This window comes from Grus americana, chromosome Z, assembly GCF_028858705.1.
Source record: "Grus americana isolate bGruAme1 chromosome Z, bGruAme1.mat, whole genome shotgun sequence".
Classification (NCBI taxonomy): Eukaryota; Metazoa; Chordata; class Aves; order Gruiformes; family Gruidae; genus Grus; species Grus americana.
In genome coordinates this window covers 58,599,501-58,620,717 of record NC_072891.1, presented here as the reverse complement: position 1 = coordinate 58,620,717, position 21,217 = coordinate 58,599,501, and the positions used below count along the sequence as shown (strand labels likewise).

The 21,217-nt window shown below is 42.4% G+C and overlaps 1 protein-coding gene across 2 annotated transcripts in view; it reads left to right on the top strand.

The window, feature by feature from the left end:
* The window catches only part of SHB (SH2 domain containing adaptor protein B), an 86,210-nt gene that overhangs the window by 37,370 nt on the left and 27,623 nt on the right, over nucleotides 1–21,217 (top strand). For both annotated transcript variants that reach the window (XM_054810759.1, XM_054810760.1), the window contains exon 3: nucleotides 14,801–15,016. In XM_054810759.1, coding sequence (XP_054666734.1) covers nucleotides 14,801–15,016 — 216 coding nt within the window. The remainder of the gene's footprint in view (nucleotides 1–14,800; nucleotides 15,017–21,217) is intronic.

Here is a 21,217-nt window from a genome sequence, read left to right as displayed (position 1 = left end):
CCTTCAAGAAAGCAATGCTACTGCCAGGAGTTTGAGGAGCAGTGAGGTCTGTGTGGTCCAAGAGGATCTGTCACATTAGAACTCTAGCAGCTGTCTCTTGAGAAATACAAAAAAGAAAACTGTGATCCTAAAGTGAGAAGAATCCAGTGAAGTCTGAATTCCTGGAAATCTTGGAAATATTTTGGCTACAAAGGTAAAAGAGCTCCTTGTTTTCCCATTTCACATCTTACTGGATTAAACAACTTGCTGCTGCTCTATTCAAAGTCATTTTAGTCTTCCTCCCATCTCGCTTCCACCCTCCTCCCCTTACCCCTACCCTCTAGTACCGGGTATGTTGAATTTGAAGAGGTATAACTGCTCCAGCCATCCAGTGAGTGAGAAAAGATGAATGTCAGCTTACTGCAAAGGATTCTCTTATATAGAACATGCCTGTGCATGAGGGCATGTGGCACCTAAGGGAGCTTCTCCCTGTTCTGTAAAGATTCATGTGAGTTGTATAAACCCTTAAACTGGATCAAGTAAATTAAAAATGAAACTGGTTTGCATTTTTCCTTGAAAGCAGAGTTCTGTAGACTGTGATTCCTTCTGATTTCATCAGTGTTCCTTCTGTCCTTTCCATGCTTGAAAAGAGTGAGAGGCCATGAACATAAACTGAAAAGAGAGATTCCAACTGAATGTAGTGGGGGGAAAAAAAATCTCACTGTGAGGACAGTGAAATGATGGAGAAGGTTGCCCAGTGAGATTGTGTAGTCTCCATCTTTGGAGTTTTTCCAAGACTGGACTGAGGAACCACAACCTGAGGAATCTGACCTCACAGCTGACCCTGCTTTGAGTAGGAGATTGAACAAGATGACTTCCTGAGATTTTGTTTAACCTAATTTATCCTATGATCCTGAGACTAATGTGTAGCTCTTCTGTGAAAGTGAGAAATGGCTGTAAGAATCAGGATATCCCAGGCTAGCTTGTGGGAATGCATGTTTGTTTGGTCTTAGTCCACTGCCAGCTTTGCCACCATGTCAGTATGCTCCCAGTACTGGTCTTTTTAAACTTAATCACTGGAAAGACCAGACAGGTGCTTATGAGGCATAAGGAAGCAACCTGCTGAAATATAGCTCGAGTAAGGGCCTCATCCATATGTATCGCAGTTTTCTGGATGGGAGATATGCATGCTGAAAGCATCCTGTTGCAGCAGTGAGTATGATTCCTGACAGCTGTTCAGTATCCTTCTTGGGATGAAGGAGCAGAGGCTGGAAAGATGGACTTGCAGGCTGGACTGGGCCTGCATGTGCATGCCTGGACTCTGTTGGCAGGAATTCTGGGTGGAAGTGTGATGGAAATGTAGGTGACTGATATCACTGTGGTCTGCATGGAAAAGGAAGGGAGTGCTGTGAACTCTCACTGTTGTCTCTGGCTGGGAGAAGTGTTACTTTTTTGGCTGATGGACATCAGTGGTATGTCTTGCAGACTTATCAGTTCAGCCATCAATCTTCCCAAACAGGTCCCAGTTCTATTGTTTTTTTACAACATTGCTGAAAAGCAGAATGGAGAGAATTTGTTACATGAAGAGCCAGCAGCTTGGGAGGGATGTGGACTGTTGCTGATGAGCTTTATGGGGATTTGGTAATTGGAGCTGGAACAGTATTGCTAAAAGAAAAAGTGAGACTGGCAGCACTTGGGACAAAAAGTGAGGCAAAAGTCACTTGTTGCACTCATATACCTCTTCTTCAAAGCTATGCTATGTTTTCCTCTTCTCTTTCCTCATGTTCTTTTGCAAAGAGGCTTTTAATCAAAGCCCATGTGAAAAGGTTTAAGAACAGCATTTTAATAACCAAGCTAGTATCAGGATTACAACCCTGGGAATAAATATTTCCACTCTAACCTGGATTTATTTTAAAAAAAACCCAACAAACTAGTGGACATTACATGTACTATGAAGTCAGAAGAAATTTCTACCCTTTCCACAGTTAGCTGTGCTCAAGTCCAAGGTCCTACTGGGAGTATTTTTTTTTTTTTAACTAGTGAGGATTTTTTTTCTCAGAAGTACTTTCTCAACATGAATATTAGATTCTCTCTTACTCCAGTCACTTTGGTTTTTTTTCTCTATACTGTGTAGAAAAGTTAAGTAGGTTCAAACAAGATGTTACAAGAAGTATTAGTTAAGATTATGATGAAGTAAACTTAATACTTCTTGGAAGGAACAAGGTACTCTTTCAACTGTGATATTTTGGCATCTTTGTTGTGCTTAGCTTTCTGGTAAATGGATAGAATTTTTGCCTGCAGACTTTGCATCCAAGCTCTGAAAGTCTCTAGTGGCAAAACATGAGTGAAACCTTAAGTAAATGTAGGCTGTTTGTGACATCAGCTGTAAAGTGGTAGCTACGGTTTCTCCTGCATCTTTTTTGGTTTTGTAACCCAAACCAGAGGAGATTTTTCTTATCCTTAAAAGTAAATGAAAGTTGAAGATTCAGCCAGTTCTGTGTCTGCTTGCCACAGAGACTGAACATCTTGCCATATTTACCAGCATTTTAATGTGGCTTCACAGCAGTGTTATAAAATGAGCTTAAAACTTCAGTGGGAAGTGATCAGAAACAGGAAGCCACATTAGGAAGCCTGCAGTGTGTTTCTGCTTGCTACTGGACCATGTTGTGCTACTGTGACTAAATTTCTTGAGCAATATCAATGTGTGCAAAAAGAAGACAGAAATACTCGGTCTTCATCTGAGCTTGCTCTTGATTCTGCCTTGTTCAGTTTCATGTGATGGTGGCTTGGAGTGGGAGAGTTCACTTCGTTTTATGAAGCAGGAGGTAGGCATGCAAAACTGATGCTGTTGTAGATCAGACTAGCAATTAAGAAAAAACAAGCAAACTGGGGGAAAATGAGGCTTGCCTGGAGGAACTCTGGGCTTGCTTTGAGTTCTGCATGCATTTTCTGTGGAATGGATAATTTGAAAAGCTATGTGAAGAAGCAGTGTTTTTTGTGGGTCTTGTGCTGTTGTAGCTTTCATATGGTCTGTCAAACAATTGCACTTGGCTGGGATGGGCTGCAAGGCAGAAAAGTAATGGCATAGCTGAGGCCTCTTGAGCTTCTCCTCAGCAAGTCCTGCAGCAGCTGTTACAGCTGTAAAGCAGCCTGAGGTGGGCTAGAAGGTGTCTGTATTGCTGTCTCAATTGAAATAGAAAGGGAAGAGGGAGACAAAGGAAAAAAATGTGGTGTCTTTCAGATATACCATTGCTTTTGCCTGTTAAGCTGAGTAGCACTTACTATTACCCATTCCTTTGGCTGTGAGATGCACCGCCACTGAGAAAACTTGGCGTCATGGTAGAATGTAGAGCATATCAACAGGCAGCCCCTCCTAATCACTTTTTTTTAAGAACCTATTTGTATCTTTTTTTAAAGACAAACAAAGAACAAAACACCCGGCAAAAAATCCAGCTTTTCACTATTGTCTCTTTGGGTATGCTTTTGTGCATTGAAAATGTTTGCATGCACATTGATTAATGGTCCAGGGACACATATTTGAAAATAAGAGTGTGTCATCGTTTTGCCCCAGCCAGCAGCTAAGCACCACAGAGCCACTCACTCTCCACACAGCAGGGTGGGCAGCACACAGGTGTTCAGCCATCTCCAGGAAAGCAGGGCTCCATCACGCATAGTGGTTACTTGGGAAGACAAACGCCATCATTCTGAATGTCGTGTCCCCACCCCTTCTTCCCTTAGCTTTTTATATACTGAGCATGACATCATATGGTATGGAATATCCCTTTGGTCGGTTGGGGTCAGCTGTCCCAGCTGCATCCCCTCCAAACCTCCTGTGCACTCCCAGCCTACTTGCTGGCAGGTTGGTATGAGAAGCCGAAAAGGCCTTGACTCTATGTAAGCACTGCTCAGCAATAATGAAAATATCTCTATATTATCAACACTATTTTCAGCAGAAATCAAAAACATAGTGTCATACTAGCTACTATGGAGAAAATTAACTCTATCCCAGCCAAACCCAGCATATTCTTCACCCCTTTATTCCATACCATTTACGTCATGTTCAGGTCCCACACTATCCAATACATCCTCATTAACCACCACACCCCTTGCCATCCTTTGATATAATATGTAGATATCATTCTCTTAGTCTATGGACCACCCTTGTAAAATGTCCATAAAATGTCCATTAAGCTCATTTAGCTGATTTACTTTGGACTCCATCTTTTATGGTGATCACTCAGGAGACATGGTGTGTTGCACAGAGTTACTGGACACCAAAGCCAGCTCAGATCCACTGCTGCACTTGCACTCCTTCTTGTAAGGTTTGTCCTCTGTTGATTCAGGTGGTTCCTGCTATAGTAATTCCTGTAACGTGCAACTCAAATCATGGGTTACAATGATTTAAAGGTACTTCCATTACAACCTCTACCGCTGGTCCCTTTGGGCCAGACCATTGGATTTAACATTGCAATGAACTCCTCCCCTCGTCCCTGCTCTGGCTTGGTCTTATCCACAGTCTGCAGTCCCTTAGGGGTGTACCTGCTCCAAGTGGATTCTTATCTATGAGCCACAGTCTCTCCAGGGTTATACCTGCTGCGGCATAGACTCATCCACAGCTACAGTCCTTCGAGGTGCACCTGTTCCAGCATGGCCTTACCCTGAGCCACTGTCACTTCATTCCCTTCAGAAATAAACCTGCCCTGTTGTGGGCTCATCCATGGCCACACACTTTGAGGTGCTCCAGCATGACATGCACAGCCACTGATGCTTCAAGGTGTACCTGCTGCAGCATGGACTTACCTTTGAGCCACAATCCCTTCAGAGGTATACCTGCTGTAGCACAGACATAACCACGGCCACAGACAGTTCGAGATATACCTGCTCTGGTGTGTGCTTATGTACAGCTACAAATGCTTCAGAGTGTCCTGCTCCCATGTGGACTCACCCACAGGTCACAGTCCCTTCGACTCAAGTTCGCACAGGAGTTTCAGCCTGTCCAGTACAGCAGCACAGAAACAGCAGCGATGCCCTGGCCAGTGGTCAGACCAGGCGCATTGCCATTGCTGTTATCAAAATGTTCCCAGGCACAGCAGAGTAAGGTGATAAGCAGTACAGCAGTACGGAGAGCAGCGAAAGCAAAAAGCAGCCACTAATGTGCACTAGAGACTCTACGATACAGTAAGACAAGCAAGCACCATGGCAAGCACGGGAGCCTGCCTCTTATAGCTAAATAGCAGTAACAGCTATAAATTCAATCTAGTGCATTCCAGTCAAACCTGTTGTTATCTCAAATGCTTCAAGCTTTGTGTTGGATGCCAAAAAGGGCTGTTGTGGTTTTGCCCCAACCGCCAGCTAAGCACTATGCAGCCATTTGCTCACCCCCCTCCACCCTTCACACCCCGCCTCCCCAGCAGTATGGAGGAGAGAATTAGAAGACTGAAAGTGAGAAAACTTGGGAGTTGAGACAAAGACAGTGTTATAAATAAAGGAAGAGCCATGTGTGCAAGCAAAGCAAAACAAGGAATTCATTCACTACTTCCCATTGGCAGGCAGGTGTTCAGCCATCTCCAGGGAAATAGGGCTCCATCTTGCATAACGGTGACTCAGGAAGACAAATGCCATAACTCTGAATGCACCCCCTTCCTTTTTCCCCCAGCTTTATATGCTGAGCATGACTTTATATGATATGGAATATCCCTTTGGTCAGTTGGGATCAGCTGTCCTGGCTGCGTCCCCTCATAGTTTCCTGTGCACCCCCAGTCTACTCGCTGGTGGAGTGATAAGTCCTGGCAGAAAAGGCCTTCACTCTGTGTAAACACTGCTCCACAATAACAAAAAACATGTCTATATTATCAACAGTTTTCAGCACAAATCCAAAACATAGCCCCATACCAGCTATTACAAAGAAAATTAACTCTACCCCAGCCAAAACCAGCACAAAGTGTAAGTGGAAAAATTACCAGAAATTGTTGACTCTGCTGTATGCATCAAGATCATGACTGGAATGAATTTTTATAACATGACATTTTCTGATGACCTAAGTGGAAATACCAGATGTTACTTTTCATGATTTGTGATGCTTCTATTGCAAGAAGGGAAGAATAGGACTAATTTATGGTGATTGCGTTGGCTGTGGTTCGCTCTCCTGAACTCTAGGCTCTATTCTTAATGATGCTCTGCTGAGTGCCAGCCCAATTTATTTGCTGTGGTTAGGTATCTGTGTACAAATGCTCTTGAGTGATGACATGATGGACTGTACGCTTTAGAGCATTTTATCAATACCTGCATACTTTTAAACACCACTTCACGTTTTGTACTGTTATGTAAAATTGTTGTCCAATGGGAAAAAAACAACACTGTGTTACTAACAGATTAGTCTGTAAGTGGGCTTTCAAATAAGAATTGGCATTTAGTCTGGGTTTGCCTGAGTAGCATAATAACTACAGACAGATCTGCAAACAAGTGCAAAATACTGAATATTAGCAGCTGGACAGCTCATAGCAGAGTATTTGAAGTCTTACAAATGCTAGGTACTAGTTGCTCCTTCCATCAATCACTTGCTGAGCTGATTCGATGAGTATAGGGATCATAGACCAAAGGAGATGAGCTGAAACATTTTCCCAGTTAATTTCAATATTCATATCCCTGTCACTTTTTCTGTGCTAGCAAGTCAGCTGTGTTTTACTGCATGCAAGGCCTTGGATTGTGAAAAGCAAAAATCTATGGCTGGATGTCATGACAACTGAGCAGCTTTCTTGGTCTACTCATGTGGAGGTGGAATTCTGAATGAAACCATTTTGTGTCCAGAGCTGAACAGCAAATGTAGACCATCTTTCGTGTCTAATGATGCTTGTTGTATGTATGTGCAGGAGTGTGCTGGGCTTTGTTTGCTGAATCTCCCATCCTAACATTTGGAGTAATATCTGAAGGCTTTCACATCCAACAGATGGTAATTCATCTTTATTAGGTGCTTAGGTGTTGAGTTCCTAGATTGTGCCAGTAGCTCAATTTGAGTGACAGGACAGAAAGATTGTAACTAGGACAACACTTTCCATGGGAAGGCAAGACAAAGTGGGCAAAATTGCAAATAATGACTGTAGTTGATCACTATTTCTTGCAACTTGCCATTTGAAAAATTGCAAAAGATGTCTGTAGCAAATAATCATTATGGCTCTTCCTTGCAGCGAAAAGGAAGAAAACAGATGGTTTAGTATTCAGATGCTGTGTGGTTTTTAAGTCCTGCCAAAGGAGGAAACAGAGTTCTGATAGTGCCTGCTCTTGCTGGAATCGTGCTCAGAGGGAAAAATCTCTTGTAGATATATCAGATATAACTTCTACAGCTTTGACTTCTCTTTGTTTTCATGGCGTTTTTCTGAACAATGACTAACAAAGATAAAATAATGGTTATTAGTCATCAGGGAAGCTTCAGGCTATGTTTGGAGCTCTCAGTTTTGTTTTGTTTTTTAATCATAGTGACACAATCATTCACAGGCTAGATGTTTCTTTAGAAAGAATGTGCAATTCACACTTCTGTGTTGCTTTTCACCATGTAGCCACCATGTCTATGGAAGAAATCTATTCTAGGAGACTCTAAGGAGCAGTCCTTCTCCCTGCCTTGTACTCTTTATGGGGAATACTAGCAGGTGGCTAAAAGAAGATAAGAGCATATCTCATCTGGCTGAGAGGACACCTCATCTGGTTTTATTGAATCTGATAGGGCAGCTCTTCCGGCTACATGAGTCTACTGTCTCAGTCTGCCATATATGTTGTTCCTGTAGGTAACTTCTTCCCCACTATGTATCACAGGGCAATTAAGTCTGGAGGGAGGCCCCTATCCGCTTCCCCTTCTTTTCTGCCCCCTCCCCCATCCCAAGGAAGGCCATGTTCAAAGTTAGTCACATGCAGAGAAGACAACCTCTCTCTCGGTAATTCTCATTGAACTTAAACCTCCAGCTATCAGGGAAATAGTTACAGATTTTGTCTTGATTTCAATAAACTCATTTTTGCTCACATCTAGATATCTATTGCAATATAATTTGAATGTATAAATATAGAGAAATATTTACACTCACTAAAAATCTCTTTTATAATTGCTTATCTCATTTGATGCTTTTGAGTAAGATTTCAGTAAGCAGAGACTCTCACAGGCAGACAAGATTCAAGAAAATGTCTTCTTCCTGTGTAAGCATGGAATGACATTTATGTTGTGAATGGGGTCTTCTTCCACTCCTTTCCCCTCAAGGTGGTTGCTGTGAAGGGGTGAGATTGTGTGCCTGAAGAGAGCTGGCAAGGGCATTGTGAGCATCAGTAGCAGCCATAAGTAGCAAGACTGATCTAAATGCAGGTAATAGTAGTCATATTTGCTGCAAGCTTCTCTGTCCTGGACACTGGAGAGTGTTAGCTTGTTTAAATACCACATTGGTATTAGAATGGGTTTCAAGGAGAGTTAATTCTGCTTGTGCTAATCTTAGAATAAATTTTTTGGGACACTGTAGTTTGTATCATGGGCTGATGAGTACCATTGTGCTAAAAAGTGTACATGCCTATGCACTCATGTCTATGCTGCACTCTGTTTCCAAGAGGGCTTCCATTCCCACTTACCGCAAGGAAGGAATCCTTTTTCATGCAGTGTAGAAGCTTCAGAGTATGGAATGAAAATCATAGATTTTGATTGAGCTGAAGTCTCTGTTTTGTATTGTTACCACTTGAATTGCTCTATTTAGTACATGGAACAATGATCTTTGAAACCCAAAGATCAGTGCTCTTGATCAGAAAGGTCGAGAAAACCTACAAGCAATCTATGGATATAGTATTATGATGCAATTAGCTGTAGCAACACCTTCAGTTAGCTATTGGCCAAGCTGCAGTAAATGTACAGAATCTTGTCAAGGTTTTTTTGGCTTCTTTTTCCCCTTCCCTAAATAAAAAGGGTATCCCTACTCGTCTTCTATGTCTGTCTGAGAAATGTGTAAGGAGTAAGTAGCTAAGCAGCATCAAAGCACCTCTGAAGAGGTAAAGTCTGCAGAAAATATGAATTTTAAGATGGTCGTTATAATGTTTAATCACTGCTTATTTAACAGAAAAATAGGTGTTGAGGGGGAAAGCTTTGTAGATTAAACTTCCAACTTTGGGGAACTGAAGAGGTTTAATTTTTTATTTTTTATTTCTTTACCTCTGACATAAAATAAATATATTTCATGTCCTTTGGAAGCAGTACTGCTGTTCTTCCAGTCCACTAGAATTTAGGTTTTCTTTCCATGTGTTTTGGTTTTCTAATCACCCTCCCTCAATTCCACCAACACCCACCCCTGAATTAAAACATGTAGTTCCTGTCTTCTTGGGCAGAGTATGCTTGCTTGTTTGTTTTATTTCAGTACATACTTTCTGTGGAAGATATTAATGTTTTTTGTTGCTAGTTTATTGACACTTATCATAAAGGGACTTCTTCCCTTCTGCCCTTGCTCTGACTGGCCTAATAGTCTTTCTTTATCAGGATTGTTGGAATGTAAAGTTGCTTTGAATGCTTCTTCCTGGAGTAGTGAGTCATATTTGGACTTCAGTAGAATTTCCGTCATGATGCAGGCTGTTTCAGGACATTGCTTTTCACATCAAGAGGTTATGCCAAGCTCACACACCAAGGCAGGAGAACAAATGTCTGTTGTTCATTCCAGGAAGGTGGTTCACTTCTGAGTCACTTGGCTCAGAAGGAAAAATGAGGGAAGATCTTCTCATATTCAGCTTTTCCTGCAGCAAAATCTGGAAACATGAGCATTGGGAGGCAGTTGTTGCAGTCTAAAAGCAAAACAGCCCTCCCTGCTATTGGAATGTTATTGGTGTTCTCTGGTGTCTAAGCAGTTGGAGACATCCAGCTGGACCGGGAAGCAAAGCAGAAAGCAGTTTGACTTCTGGTGGCCTGAGGTGAAATTTGAGCAGAGGTAAAACTTAGCTTCTGTGGTGACTAGTCTTTGTGCTAATACAATGAGAATCTGGAAAATGTTTCCAGATTATCTTCCCAAGATCAGCATGACAAGAAACACTAATGGTGAGGCTTGGACTAAGTAAGCAGTTGTCTAAGTATTTCAGACCTCTTTATGGAGCGGGAAAGGAAATTATTTCAGTGGGAGCAAACATTCTTGTGTCAGTGTGATCTTTGCATTAGCATCAGTCTTATGCCTCTGGGAAGTTATTGGTTGATGTGTAGCCTACCCATGCACCTGGTGCAAACTGTCCTCACTGTCCTTTAATCCAGTTCATGCTGATTTAGTGGCTCTCCATTGGAAGCCTCAAGAGCAGAGCACGTGGAGACCAGAGGTTTGAGCCAATTCAGCAAGGTCCTGATAAAGAGCAAGAAGAACTCCAGGTGAGACTTGACTTTCTGTGTTCACACCTGACTCTGATGTGGCCTTCACCTGCTAGAGACAGCTGGGCTGTCAGGATAATGTCTGGGGAGATGCATCAGATATTCACCAGTACCTCTCAATGTGAGCCTTCCCAAGTTTCTTTCTACTCTTACTGATAACTTCAGGTTTTCAGTGACAGGTGAAAGTACAAGGAATACAAGTGGTTGTTGTCCTTGTTCTTGAGTTATGTTCTCAGGTACCTTCTCTTTTTTTTTTTTTTTTTTTTCTTCTTTGAAGTGTGGTGCTCTTCTAGTTATCCCAAGCTTATCTATAGAAAGCCAGTGTGCTACAGCAAGTCCTCCAAACACTTTGTGGACTGCCCTTCTAGGGCTCTTGAATACAAAATATTTGAAACCACATTTCAAAAGTTGTGCTGTTCATAACTGCTCTGACTATCCTAGTTGAAGGCAGGTTAGCATGACTGCTGAAACACTCCTTCTCCTTGTGGTGCATTTTGTTTATACAGGAGAACAAGATGCAAATAGTGGACTCTAGCAAGGGATTGTTCTTTGCTTGCTTGCTTTAATTAAACATCCAGATCTTTCTGATGCTAAATGTTTAGTTTGTCTGTGTGCCTTGAAAACTTGATACTAGAAAGATCTGAGATTTCCAGGTAAAGTTGCTTCAACGCTAAGATCCTTGCAGATGGAATTATCTAGTAGATTTAAGTGGTGCAAACATACTAGCTGAGAATAGCATCACAGTGGTATTCACTCCAGGTTGGTTATAGTTTTGTATCTTGTGTAGTTGATAATTGGTTTTATGTTTGATATGGTTAGCAGGAAGCTAAATCCAGGTCACTAGGCCTGAAGCTGTTTAAATGCTGACTCTGTACAATCCTATTCCAGCACAGTGTTTACATGTTAACATGTGTTAAATGAACAATCTGCTGGTCTTCCCTGAAATAGTTATGTATCTGAACAAAGTTAAGTGCATGCACAAATGGCCTTGAAATATCATTGTACTTTCATTCAAGGACTTCTATCAACAGCTATTTGTTGGGCTTAAGAGCATTGCCAAGCGTTTTGTCCCATGCTTTAGGAAATAGAGTGAACCTTTATGCACCAGTATGACTGTATTCAACTGTATTGTTGAATGGAGATGACTGCAACTAAATGTCCTGTGTAAAATCCCAGCAGTAGAATTCTGTCATCTGTCCTGAGTTCTGCTCTTGGGCTTCTCAGGTACAAAGGGTGTTGATAACCCTTGTACTTTGCTTAGAAGTCAATTTTAGTGGTAGCTTTTCAAAAGTTGGCCTTGCATGGCAATACTGTTTCCAGCATGTTACCTTCATAGTCGGATTTGGGTCACTAGGATAAAGCTTTGGTGGTAGAGAAAGCAGCTGAGGAGCTGGTAGGACTGTCATTTTAAGTCCTGCACTAGCCCTGAAATCTGTAGCTGCAATGGAGATGGGTGTGTTTTATCACAGTTTTACCTGATTTGTGTGGGCCAGTACATTTTGGAATCTGACATATGTGATGAGTAAAAACTTTTTTTTTTTTTTTAAGAGTGCAACTACATTGTTTGACCTCTTGTTACTGCATGCTTTAGTTTGAGATGAAGGAAATATCTGTTGGCATCATTGTAGAAGAAATCCTCTCGGAAGGAAAGCTGTAGAAGCTCATCTCTTGGGTTCTGTAAGCAAGTGGTCTTCAAAGTTTCCTTTTGTTGGCTGCATAGCTGTTCTGTTTTCTTGATGATGGATCCCTAATTTTCTTGACTTCCTCTTCCTGATCAGGTGGCCTGTAGTAAACATCCATAACAGTGTCACCCATAGTCACCTGCCCCTGAATCCTTACCCATAAGATCTCAACTCGTTCTTCATCCACGCCTAGGGGGAGCTCGATACATTCCAGTTGTGCTCTCATGTAGAGAGCAACTCCACCACCTCACCTTGCTGGACTGTCTTTCCTAAAAAGTATGTAGCCATCCACGACAGCATTCCAGTCATGTGAGCTATCCCACCATGTCTCTGTAACCTGTGACCGCACACAGACCTCTAGTTTTTCCTGTTTATTCCCCAAGCTGCGTGTGTTGGTGTACAAGCATTTCAGAGAGGTAAGTGAGCTCGGAATTTTTCCTGGAGGGGTGCAAGAGGGTCCACCATAGCCATACACACCTGTGTGGTGGTTGGCTTTCTGGCTCTCATCTTGGGAGGCAGCTAATTTGTCACTGCTCTGGTTGGCCTGGCTCATTCCCCTGTTGAGTGTGATGGCATTAGCATTGCCACTTTGGACCCCACCCATCAAGTCCTTCAGTGTAAACTTAATATTTTTTTTCCAAGAAATAAAGACACTGTCATATTGTAGGTATTTCACAGTACTTTTGAAATGGTTTGGAGCAATTACGTGGTTATAATATTCTTGCTGATAGATGAATTGATGAATGGCTTTTATTATAGTAATTGAGGGTATTGCTCTAAATCTTTACTTCATTTGTAAGTTAAAAAGTTCTGTCCCTTCTCCCTGAATCTTTTTGTTAACTAACTTTTCAATTTGCTACAGTTAATGAAATTGTTATTTTGTCCTTGCAGCGGTCAGGATAATCACAGAACAGCTGAGGTTGGAAGGGGCGTCTTGATATCATCTAACACTATTTAAGCATGATGCCCATGACTGTGTCTAGTCAAGTCTTGAATATCTCCACAGATGGAGACTCTACAGCCTCTCAGGGCAACTTGTTTCAGTGTTTGACCATTAACACAATAAAAACGTGTTTTCTTGTGTTCAGATGGAATTTGATGTATTTTGATTTGTGCCTATTGCCTCTTGTCCTGTCACCGGGCACTCCCAATAAAAGTCTGGCTCCATCTTCACTCTCTTCCATCAGGTATTTATATGCATTGATAAGGTCCCCACTGACACTTGTCTTCTCCAGGCTGACCAGTCCCAGCTCTCGCAGCCTTTCTTCATATGAAAAATGCTCCAGTCCCTTTATCAGCTTCATGGCCCTTTGCTGGACTTTAGTATATCTATGTCTTTCTTGAGAGCTGGATCCAGCAGTCCAGATGAGGCCTCACCAGTGCTAGGTAGAATGGAAGTATCACCTCCCTTGACCTGCTTTCAACACTCCTCCTAATGCAGCCGAGATTAGTATTGGCCCTCTTTACCATGAGGGTGCATTGCTGGGTCATGTTCAACTTGCTGTCATACAGGACCTAAAAGTCCTTCTCCGCTGAGCTGCTTTCCCTCCAGTTAGCCTGCAATTTTCCAGCATCTCCAGGTCACTCTGAATGGCAGCACAGCCATATGGTCTATCACCTACTCCATCCAGTTTTGTATCAGTAGATGGAGTGACCCTGACTTTGCCAAGGCTCTGCAGACTCCAAAGAATGGAGACCCCTCCCATGACCTGGTCACCTGTCCTAGGACTGCACTACACACCAGGGAAAGAAGGTTCCCCCAATGTTCCACTTGCATCTCACAAGCTACCTTTTGTGTCTCTTTCTCCTTATTGCATCTTCTGACACTGCCCGAGAAGGGTTTGGCTCTGACTGCCCTTCAGGCAGCTGAGAGCTGCTGTTACATCCCCCTTGACCTTCACCTCATCAGACTAACCAAAACCATCTCTCCCTGTTATAGGCTCCAGGACCTGCTATCTTGGTAGTTCTGCACTGGGTCCTTTCTATTTTTGTGAACTAGCTCGCTCCTTGCACACTCCTTGTAGGGAGTGTGCAGACTGTACACAGTAGGACCCACCTGTTGGTGGGTGTAGCCTCCTTGTGGCCAACAGTGAAGGCATGACAGCTTGCCCCTTGATTTGCTAGATGTGCTCCTCCTAAGAGAGCCCAGGTTTTGGTTTTCTGTAATCAGGAGTGCCGTACACTGTTCCTTTCTGTGAAGCTTCAGCATGTTTGGTTTTTTATAAGATCAGTGTTAATTTAAAGAAATACATGTTCTTTAATACAATGTGAGCTAAGCTCTAGTTACGAATGCTTTTGTTCAGTGTTCTTACTCTAGTCCCAGCTCATTTTCTGCTGATATTTTGTAGAGGTAACTGCAGAGAATTTTTTTTTATCAGCATATATAATTATACTGTGGGCTTTATTTTTTGTGATCTTTGTATCTTCAAATTGCACTTCTGAATGATCTCCTCTTGAAGAGTTAACTGCATAAACAAATTTCAGTGGTTTGGGGAATTTATGTATAGTTGCTTGTAAGTCTGCTTGACACAGGCTGACAGGGATTGTGTGCTTCATGTAATCTGGCTCCGTGCAAGCTGGGGAGTGCTAGTGGAGGCATGAGACTGTTTGTGCTGTGGTTGTTAGCTGGTAAAGTTTAGAAGTCCTGTACGAGCTTGCAATCTGTATAATTCTGTGGCTATTAAAGAATGGATGGAAGTTGAATGCTTTAAAATTATTGACTGTGATGATAAGGCATGGTTAATAGTGATGCTGATGGAATTTTCTTTCTTGCCAACAGAGTTTCAGAAGCAGGAAGGCATGAAATCCCATCAAAAAAACATGCAGCTCTATGACACACCCTATGAACCAGAAGGCAGAGGTGTGGAATCTGATTCTGAAAGTGTGGTGAGTCACCATTTACAAGAAAGCAAATTACCACAGGATGATGACAGGCCTGCAGATGAGTATGATCAGCCATGGGAGTGGAACAAAGTCACCATCCCAGCTCTGGCAGGTAGGATTCCTAGATCCCAACCAGGAAATCCTTTCTCACACTCATGACATATGTACTTGCCTTTGGGAGAATTCAAGTATTTCTGCTTTTTTGGTGTGTATGTATGTGTGTGTAGAAGTCTCCGAAAAGCAAACGTGAGTAGTCTTAAATCTTTAACTGCTGCAGAAATGTGGAATATGGCACTTTTTGTTTGGTGCTTCAACTGGCCTGTTGTCAACCATGTCACCACTCGGTGCATTTTAGTAAAACTTCTGTTTCTCCCACTCCTTGCCCCTACCCCCATTTTAATGGATGCGATGTAGATAGTGTTTGTTGTTGAATGGTTCTATGATGAGGCAACTGCTTTGCAAGATCCTTAAATTGTGGGATAATTCTTAAAGGGCCAGGACAAAAAAAGCTGTGTAACATGCATGCAGTAACATGCCTTCTACTCAGTGATGAGTTTCTTGGTATTTGGAGTATTTTCATTAGAATTGCAAGCATTCCTATGGATATGTAGAACTTGTTTTCAGACTAATCCTTTTGAACTGCTGAAGTTCTCCCACATCAGAACTTGTCTGTCAGGGAGATCTGACACAAACTGGTTTTTGTCTGATTGGTGTTGGTTACACTGCTCTTTTTTTTTCCTTTCTGATGCTTTGCAGAAATGGCTGAGGGGGCTTCATTCAGTGAGGATGTGATTCCAGAGGCCAAGGCTTTTTCTTTTGTAGAGCCTCTGTGTGTCCAGCAAAGCCTAGCTGGTCAGTTGATCTGATCAGGTTCCAGGATGCTCTTCTGAGATGCTAGTGTCCTACATGCTCTGTGATTTTCCCCTCAATGGCATGCTGTAGTGAGTGCATGCTCCCTGTGTCCAGGAGCAGGGTTGTTCCCCTTCCTTTTTAAGAGTCAGCTTGGCAGAAAGGTTGGAAGAGTTGTGTGTGGTGATGATTGTGGGGATGAGGAGGGAAGAAGAGAGATGTGGCTCTCAGAGGGAGCATGGAAGAAACCTAAGAGTAATGATTAGTAGTCAGTGTGCATTTACCCTGGGTAAATCCTGCTTCACAAACTTGTTTGCATTGAAACTGCTAGATCTGTTAATGGAAGGACAGCAGAAGATGTCATCTGTGTTGATTTTAGCCTTCAGCATGTTGTGCTGTGGCATCAGCTGTGTTACCTGCTTTGGAATGCTGTAGCCTAGATGAGTGGACTACTAGATGCATGAAAACCTGTCAGGGTCATTGACCTCAAAGGGTAGGGATTAGTCATTCATACTCTTCCTGGAGTCTAGTTACAAGTGTGATTCCTCAGGGGATCTGTTCTGGAACCCTTCCTGTTCAGCATCTTTATCAGTAACCCAGATAAGGAAGAGAGGAAATGCACCTCATGAAGTTTGGAATGATATCAAATGCAAGGGAGGTTGTGTGTGTGCAGACCTGCCATCCAGAGCAACCTGGACAGGCTGAAGAAATGGCCTTACAAAATCCAACCAAGACAAAATCCAAGACTTGCATCTGGAGCATCCCTTGCAATGATAGGGACCAAGGACTGGCTGACTTGCTGGGTTACAGCTCTGCTGGAAGGAGCTTAAGGAGTCCTGGGGGAGAGTGAACGAAACGTGGCTAGCAGTGCTCCCTAGCAGTGATGAAGACTAGCAGCATCCTGGCCTGTGTGAACAGGAACATAGCCAGTAGATCAAGCAAAGTGACTGTTCCTCTTTACTTCACATTTCTTGGAAAACATGTGTAATGCTGTGTTCAGTATTCTGATGCAAGAAGGATGTTGATAAATTTTGATGTCAGCAGAGAGCCACCAAAATGATGGGAAACTGCAGCACACGACTTGTGAGGAGATGCTGAGAGAACTAGGCTTGCTTAGCCTGGAGAAGAGAAAGCTTTGGGGGATGTAACAGCAACTTTCCAATGCCTGTGAGGAGACCTTCAAGAAGATGGAGCCAGGTTCTTCACAAATGATCAGGTGTGTGATGGGAAGATGAGACTTAAATTCAATCAGGAGAGGTTCTGACTCAATGTGGGGAAAAAAATTTTCTCTGCAAGGACAGTCAAGCATTAGAACCAATTGTTCAGGGAGCTTTTGCAGTCTCCGTCTTTAGATTTTTTTCATCCTATGTGGAGGGATGACTGGATAAAGTTCTGAACAACCTGATCTATCACATAGCAGACCCTGCCTTGAGCAGGTTGGACTAGACACCTCCCATGATTCCTTTCCACCTGAATTATTCTGTGATTTTGCAATTCTGTGTGCCCTGATATTGCCACACTACAGAAATGAGAAGTGACTTCTCTCCACAGCACAACTACTGTTCTGTGAAGAGAGCCTGACAATACCATTCCTGGGTGTTTCTGACCTAACAGGTAGGCAGATGTGGGTGACAGAAATGTATTTCTTTTCTAGCACAGTGGGGTAGAGAAGTGGTGATCTGTTGTGACAGTGATTCTTCCTCTCTGCTTCATTTGTTCTTACATGTTTAGGTTGTGGTTGATGTGGGTTTGTTTCCAAGTCAAGCTGATGTCTGCAGTATTCATCCTGTGAAATGTGGGTGAGAGCAAGAGACACATGGATGAACCTGAAGCAGCTGCTTAAAAAGAAACCTCTTGCTCAGCATCCCCTTCCTCTTGTTGGGCTCCTATGGAACAGAAGAGAAAGTTAGAGGAAACTGATTTCCACTTCCTAGGATCATGGTTTGCTCTGGCATGTGAGCTGTTAATAATCTTGAAGAGTTCCAGGCTCAGTCACTTTCCCATTAAGCATACGCTGATAGTTCTTTCAAGCCTGGATCTAAACCAGCATCCAGTTCTACTCTCTGTCTCTGCAGTCTCTCTCCCTACAGATGAACTCCAACACAAAAGTCTAACCTGCTCGTGTGGCTTCTAGTAGGATATACAGTTCTGCTGCTGAGCTCTGCCTGGTGGAAGCAGGCTTTGGTTCAGGCTTGCCTGAGCTGACTCATCCGCTTTGCTGGACCAATTAAAATGCTTGCAAGACTTGTGCTGGGAGATTGCCTGGCTGTGAGATCCTGGCTATGATTTGGCATATCTATTGTGTGTCAAAGTAGGCTAATTAACTGGTATGTGCATCACCAGATTTCCAATGCCACAATGGCTGTTTTGCAGTTGCTGAATATCAGTCTGGCATATGTGTGTAAAGCCTTCTGGTCTGGGTTTATGTGATGGCATTGGTGTCTGCCCCACTTCAGTAGATACTTCTGTGCCTTTTCATGTGTTCCTGTGATGGCAGCAGTGCTGTCTTTGCCTAGAGCCTATGTGTAGCTTCCATCTCCTGACAGGTGAGCATTACTACACAGCAGCATGGTCCACAGTAACTCTCTTGTAGAGGTAGGGTGTCTGCTACCTGGAAGGATCCACAAGCTACCCACATGTAGGGGCTGTGGAGAGCCATAAGCAGTGGATTTGCAGTGGGTCTTAGGCTGCTCTCTGCATTATTTTCCAGGAAATTTCTCTATTCTCCATTCCCGATTCTGGATAGTTTTCCACTGTTTTCTGTCTGCCACCATGTCTGCATCTTGCCCATCTTTGTTTCATTTGTGGTCTTCTTTCCCCCATTCTTTTGTCCTACAGAACTGCATCTACGTCTAGACTCTCTCATTCATCCTCCTACCTGACACCTGGTCCCACTCTGTTACCTTCTTACATGTCCTTGGGACTTCTCCTACCTTCAGACACCTGCTCCCTATCAACCAAGGCCCTCTCCTGTTAGCTGTGTGTGCATTTCTGCTCACAAGGAAGAGGATGGTGTGCTTCCTTATTCATCCCCATCCTTCTAGCCCTTTGGACCAGGCCAGATGCCAGGGGAATGTCTGGGCTACAGTGACTACAGATTGCTGTTGGAAGAGCTCCTGCAAGGAAGCTGAGCAGTTAATTCTTGCTGACTGTGTTATCTGAAAGGCTTCCAGTTATTTTTTTGCCAACCTATCCAGTGTTTGCTTGGCCGGAGGCATGTTCAGCCATTGTTGCATGTGTTCTTGGACAGTTTGATGTTAGAGCTACTTTTGAGCAAAGAATATTTTGTTTGAAGGTGAGAGGATAAGTAAAACCCTTGGACTGCATAAAAGGGCAAGGAGGAACAAATGCTTGAGCAGGTGACATTTAAGTCTTCAGAGGTGGAATTCTTTAGGGCTATTTATCTTTTTGTAACTTGTTTCTGTGGTTTAGTGTAACACAGAGATTCTATGAGTCAAGTTTTTCCTTGCATACTAGTTTTTGATAATTTTCCAAAGGCTAAGAGTAATATTAGTTATTGTGAGCTTCCCATACAAGGATGGTGATTGTGTGCTACCCAGAAGTCATTTTTCTTTCAAAGTATGCAAAATATCTAAACCAGAAACTTCATTGTTTAGCAACACTGAGAAATGGGATTATTAATTTTAAAACTTATTGTCTTGAGTCATATGTGTGCTTATGTATTCGTGTGTTGTATGTACTATATGAAATGGCTGATCTTTAATTCATTGAATCCAGAGAATAAATTTATTAGTTTCTACTGCATACCTTTTAGTGCATAACTCATTTGGTGTTTGTAATGTCTTTCAGCTCTGTAATACTCTTCATGCCCACTTTTTTGGTATTTATCAAGTAAACTCTGAAATAGTTTTTTTGAGTGTTGATTTTAAAAAAAATCATAGTTTTGTCAATTTTTTTCTTATCTGTATAGTTTTTAGTTTGTCTATATGTGACTGTAAATTAAGAAGGCACAATCCATCCAGTATGAGATTTTATGACTGGCCATGTGTAAGTATTCTTGTAAGCATTATGTAGTTTAACTCTTATGAAAGCACAGTAAAATAAAAGATTGCTTTACAAAAGTAACAGACTAAAAATGTTAAATAAAAAGTATGATATGGTTGAATTCCTTATGGGTTCAGCATGCAGAGTTCTGCTTTTTACGGTAAGAGAGTAAACATTTTTGAGGATTAATTAGAATTCTTTGGTTGCATTATAACTTAATATGTCTTGGGTACCTGGTTATTTGTTTTGAAGGAAGGTGTAAGGATTGGCTGCAAGCATAGCTTCAAGCTGCTGTCTCATCTGGTGTCTCTATACTTAATGTAACTCCTAGAAATTATAAATGTTTAAAATAATGAAAGAAGAGGTCCAACTTCTAAGTCTGAAACAGTGGAAAGTTTGCAGTGGAGAAGCATTGACCCTCTGCTGAGATGTGTGAAGTGCTTTTCTGACTGACTGTGTGCTGTGGTTCTGTAATGTAGCTAGCTAATGTAGCTAGACCAGGTGGGGTTTTTTTTCAGTTCTTAGCTGAGATGGATTTCTCCAAAGACCACAATGTTGGTCTAATGGTATTAGAAATTCTAGCAACGGGCAAGTCCGGCTTTACAGTCCCACAACTATCATCCCCCAACTACTTGGAGTTGTGGAAGCTGTGAACCTGAAGTGACCATCTGCTAAAACTTTCCTATTTTGAGAGATTCATCTGAAGGGAACAACAGACATTTGCAATGAGAAGTGCAGACACAGACTTATTCAGCAAATGTTTTTGATTTGTCAGGTGATAGACCTAGGAAACAACCAAAATGGCAAGCATCACTAGACTTATCATGAAGTTAATTACTCATGCAAGACTTTTAAGGAAAACATTTGTTCCTCTGCCAAGATTTCAAGATTTATTGCTGAAGCATAGATATCCACACTGGAGCCTGAGATGTGCCAGACTGAAAGTATGCACAAGCTGTGAAGTCTGCTCCAGTTGAGGGAAGCATGTCTGCACTGTGGCTCCTAAGCGTGGAACTGGGGGGGCTGGTGTCATGCTGACACTTGTGGAGCAAGGATTCCTCAGGGACTTCTGCTCTTGACTGCAGTGCTGAAAGATGTGTCTGTATGTAGCAGAGCTGAACTGGAGCATTTTGACTGCAGGTTTAGTTCTTTCACAAACAAATTTGGGTTTTTTTCATTGGAGGCTGTACAGCTGAAGCTGAAATGTTGTTTTAATTACTTTTATGGGAAGTGGGCAGGTCTTGTTAGACCTTCTGCTGAGCTGGGCAAACTAGTTTGCCCAGAAGAGCTGGGGTTAGCAAAGTAACAGGAATAAAGTAGCTTTCTGGTACATAAATCTAGCTGGTAGTAGCAACCCTGAAGAGGCCATTCAGTTACATCAGGCTGACATGGGCTTGCATTTGAATGTTTGAGAAATCAGGCCTTTCCAGGCTGTCATGAGGAGGTAGCAAAATTTTGG